The 4,911-nt window shown below is 31.9% G+C and overlaps 1 protein-coding gene across 1 annotated transcript in view; it reads left to right on the top strand.

Annotated features, from left to right (window-relative positions):
* Nucleotides 1–4,911, top strand: part of MNAT1 (MNAT CDK-activating kinase assembly factor 1) — a 142,630-nt gene that overhangs the window by 51,302 nt on the left and 86,417 nt on the right. Inside the window, exon 4 of the mRNA XM_004681810.1 lies at nucleotides 1,238–1,341. Within this exon, the coding sequence (XP_004681867.1) occupies nucleotides 1,238–1,341 (104 nt within the window). The remainder of the gene's footprint in view (nucleotides 1–1,237; nucleotides 1,342–4,911) is intronic.

Below are 4,911 nucleotides of genomic sequence, written 5' to 3'. Positions count from 1 at the left end.
AAAAAAAAAAAAAGACTGCTGAGGAGATGAAAATGAAATCCGATTGGACCTTACTGGTCTTGAGTATGTTTGGCTATATTTAACTAAAAGATAACTTTATGTTGGAGCTTAGTGTTATTTTATAGACCACTATAATCCAGTTAAAAAGAATGAGATAGGGAAAGAATATATAAAAATGGGTAGAGCAGAGTATTTAGAGAAGATCAAACCTGTTTAAAGAGAAAACAGTGGAATCAGTAGTAAGTAATTCAAGAAGGGGTAGAAAGATTAATAATGATTGGAGAAAGATTATAGAGAAAGCCAAGGGAGATGTGAGTTGAATTATGGAACCAGGGGATTGTTTTAACCTGTGGATCCTTCTTTAAACAGGCTGATACATATGTAAGGAATGGAGTAATAGGGTATTTATAATATTAATTTATATATATATATATATATATATATATGTATACCAAAAGTTTTTTCCCTTTTGTTTTGTTTAGAGTGCTATAACATGAAATAACATTTTGATTTATAGGTGAGCTTAGGAAGGCATAAGGTGTTCATAATACAAATTATTTTCAGTTAGAATTTTGAAAACAGTTCTAACTCCCTGTCTGAATGACTCAGCAACATCTCTTGAAATTATTTCAATGTGAAGTTTGACCAGTTATCTATCCCTTACCTTCCTTGTTAAATTTCAACTCTTACCTAGTTCATGCTTTTCCAAATTTAGACCCTGGAAGTTATTCTCAGCTTGTGTCTAGCATGTTGGAGATCATTGGAATGTGAATAAAATCTGTTTTGCTAGATATAAATTGTAGAAATACATTGTTTATTCTTTTGGATAATTTTTCAGGCATAGAGTCTTTTCAATATTGATTCTGACCAGCATAGTATATCTTAGATTTATGCTTTATTTAAAAAAATTAAGTAATCTCTTATGTGCTTTTAAAGTTAGAATAGGGACTAGTCTGATTGGTTATGGCGAACGCTTAAGTTTTCTTGTGTAATTTTTGTTTTTAGGTATGCTGTGTGATAAACTGGCAGTTTTTCCTTAGATTTGTTTTAGAAAACATAGTGGCTGAACTCCAGAACTAGTCCCTAAAATAGGGAGTAGGTAAAAAAGACACAAATAGTACTGTAAGGAATGTCAACCTGAAGAATTAAATCTCTGTGATGAATATTTGGTTTTTATTATCTACTCAAATTTTATGTTAAAGTCTTATTTTTTGTCCTTGTTTCCTTTGTGATGCAGTTTTCAACTTGACCAACAATGTGGATTTGGATAACACCAAAAAGAAAATGGAGATATACCAAAAGGAAAACAAAGATGTCATTCAGAAAAATAAGCTAAAGCTGGTTGGTTGCTAAGAATTTTCTTCTTCTTTTGTATTAAAAATGAGTGCTTCTACATGATCCTTTTAAAAAGTTTTCTTTTGAAGTTAGTTATATTTGCAAATAATTTGTCCAAATACAGAAATACTATTATATGTATCTAGGCATCTAAGAAAGGTAACATTATTGTAGGAAAAACAACTTTTAAGGTGAACGGTTTTTTAAGGAAATGGATCCTAAGGTAGGTGTTATATATATACAAATTGGTGTTAATGCCAATTTTGTCTGTTATTTATATAATAGTCATAAAATAATGGAGGCTTACTTTTATAATTAAACATTAATTTCTTGTTTAAAAATAGGGCAAAAAAACACAGTAGACACTGAGAGAGCTTCCAAGAAAGAAAACAGAGAAACTATTACAAACTCAAATTAATTCATTTTTAAATTAGAGGAAACCATTAGCAAGATGATTTTAACTTTGCTTTCTCTATTTGTCTTATTTTTCTTTTATTGAAGGAGCCACATTACCAAATAAAAATTAATTTTTGTTTTTGTTGCTTTCATTGATACTGGTTTTGTAATAAAAATTAAGATGTTTTTATGAAGTAAATAACTGTAATGCATATAGATATTTAATTGCTTCATATAATTGAGCTCTAATTTCTATAATATAACTTGACTTCCTAGTTTTGGAGGAAGGCAGGGGTAATTACTTATTAATTACTTTATCAAGAATGTATAATTATTGGTAAAAATGATAAGTGTGATTGGATCACACAGATTGTCTTTTCATTATATGTTAAGACAAATTTGCTTCTTTCAGTTTATTTCATTTTGTGCACTTATTCTTTGCCATAAAACTATCAAGGAATTGATACTATGTTCTCATTCCATTCATACCCAGCTTGCTGTCCTTAGCCAGAGGTGTCATTTTTGAGAGTGACAGTGTACTATAAAAATTAATCTCCTTGCCAAATATACTTCTCTCAGTACATCAGACAAATACATGTAAAATATGTATGCCTAGGCAACTTATTACATTAGTGCTATTTAATTAAAAAATGGAAGGTTGTTCCTTTCAGGTGAATGCTTTTTTCATTCATAGTTTTTTTTTTTTTTTAAAGGATTTATTTATTCATCCATACAGAACTGGGCTACAGGCCAGAGGTGCAGGGGCAGTGAGAGGATTCACCAGGGACAGAGTGGGGAGCAGAACAGTTAGATAGATGAAGTTAGGAAATAATACCGAGAGTTTCAGTGAAAGAATACTTTTTGGCTGGTTATATTATTTTGAAGTAAGAATTTCTAATAATTGAAAATTATGAATAAAATGAATACATTTTATTTCATGCATATTATGAGATTAGTTTTTTCATTTGTATAACTGTTGTAACTGGTTTAGTCAGTAATTCATTGATTGTTAATTGACAGTTCTGTGCAGAACATTGTGTACCAGATATTTGGTGTTAGCATAAACATACCAACATACGACCACATTTTTAAAGATGGTGCTAGTAATTTTGGTCAGTAACTATAATGTCATTGTCTAGAGCCCTCAACTAGTCCAGGAAACATGGACTGACTACAAGACTGGTGCCTTTTTACTAACTTGAGCTACCAACTTGCTTTTTCTGTCTTTACAATTGTTGAAGCTTCATTATTTCAGAAACAGTAGAGAGTCAAAGAAGAAAAGAAGCACTCTTTTGTATGCCTATGCACATAAAATCACCCATTTCTGACTTTGAGAAACTATTTCTGAGTTGTTTGTTAAAGATCTCTTTTTTGTTTCATAGAGTTGACCTCTGAAATCAGTTGGTATCTTAGTGAAAATTAGCTCAATTTTTATTTTCAATCTTCTGCTTTCTCATGAGCCTCAGAGATTTCTGCATAGTAGATTGTTTATCAATTTAGAAAAAAATCAGTTCAATAAGCATGTATTTAATATCTGCTAAGCATCTAGTGTACAAAGATGATTAAGAACACTGGTTTTATAGACATCAAATAATTTCAATACAATATCATAGGCATATAGAAGATACTGCATACCTTTTATGGAGATACAGGGAAGCCTAATCTATTCCCAGAAGATTGGGAAGGGCATCCCAGACACTATATGCTTGAATAGAGCCTTGAAGGACAAGTAGAAGTAACCAAGTGGAAAAGATCAGACTGGGACATTGGTATGGAGGCTACACAAGACATTCCAGGCAGAAAGGTCATGTTTAAAGACAAGAAGGCATGGATAAACATAGAAGTTCGGAGAGTTACAAATTGTTCTGCATTGCTTAAATTCAATAGAGAGAATTGAATTGGAGAAATAACAAGACCTAAATCACTAGAACCATATGTTAGGAAAAATAATTTGGGTTTGTATAGACCGAGTGTTTTTATATTTTGACAAGTGAATCTTTTCTTTAAATAACAGCTTACTCAGAATACTTTGAAACTGTCATGGGAGGAAGGATAAACTGGATCTTCTGCTCAGTATCTTATGTAATGTAGCTTAAAGCATCTTATTAGGAATTTCCAGGATTCCTTAGAGTAATGTTATAAAAACTTGACTGTTAATTATTGTCATAGAGAGTCTTAAGCAAGGTGAGAAAAAGTATTTTCTTAATTAGAACAGGTTGATAGTGGTTTGTGGAGGTTGATTGATTGAAAGAATCAAGCCCGGAGTTTAGGTGACCTATGTAAGGTTGTTGTAGTCATAAAGGTGAGTTTAGAGGTTACTAAACAAGGACTGGAGAGGTCGGGATGAGTTAGAGAAATATTTTGAGTTTAAAAGAGCAAGTTCCATTGATGGTTTCAAGTGGGAGGTGAAGGTAAGGAAGGTTGATTGGAGAAGGTATTGGACACTGAGACCTTGTTAACCTTTTCAACCTGCTTCCTTTCAGTCCAGTTGTCTTCATCCTTCCCTCTCCATGTTTGATTTTTAATGATGTCTCTTTTCCTAGTTATTCAACAAGCCAGCTAGATAGTCATATTTATTTGAGTAGTGCCATCTTCTCTCTGAAAACTCTAGGGAAGAATCCTTCCTTGCCTCTCCTAGCTTTGGGTGACTACCTACAACCTTTAGCATCACTTTGATCTCTGCCTCTGGCTTTACATGACATTTCCTCCTGGTGTCTGTTTCCAAATTTCCAGTATGATTTCATCTTAATTTGATTATGTTTGCAAAGATTGTGTTTCCAAGTAAGGTCATGTTTTACAGGAATCAGGGTTTAAGAATTCAACATATATTTGGTGTACACATTCAATCCTTAACACACTTTATGAAGTCCTTTGTGATTCTGTCTGTCCTCATTGTTGCAAGAAGAAATTACCACATTATCATTTCTGTCTCCATAGTATACCTCTCTAATACTTACCATACTTAATTGCTTATATGCCAATGGTTTTATATAAAAAGAAATAAATACATAAAATATGCATAGTGTAGATTACACATATTTTATATCTAATAGTTTCATTATGAGGCTCATGTGTTTTTGGGTCTCCTGTCAAGTAGTTCACTTTTCTAGCCTGCTTTGTTCCTAATTTTTACATTTAGTCTAATAATTCTTGTAGATTACTTAAATTCTCTTTTTTTTT

The sequence above is a fragment of the Condylura cristata genome, unplaced genomic scaffold (assembly GCF_000260355.1).
Source record: "Condylura cristata isolate star-nosed mole 26May11 unplaced genomic scaffold, ConCri1.0 scaffold00013, whole genome shotgun sequence".
Classification (NCBI taxonomy): domain Eukaryota; kingdom Metazoa; phylum Chordata; class Mammalia; order Eulipotyphla; family Talpidae; genus Condylura; species Condylura cristata.
The sequence above is the reverse complement of the archived record's forward strand: the minus strand, read 5'-3'. Positions and strand labels throughout refer to the sequence as shown.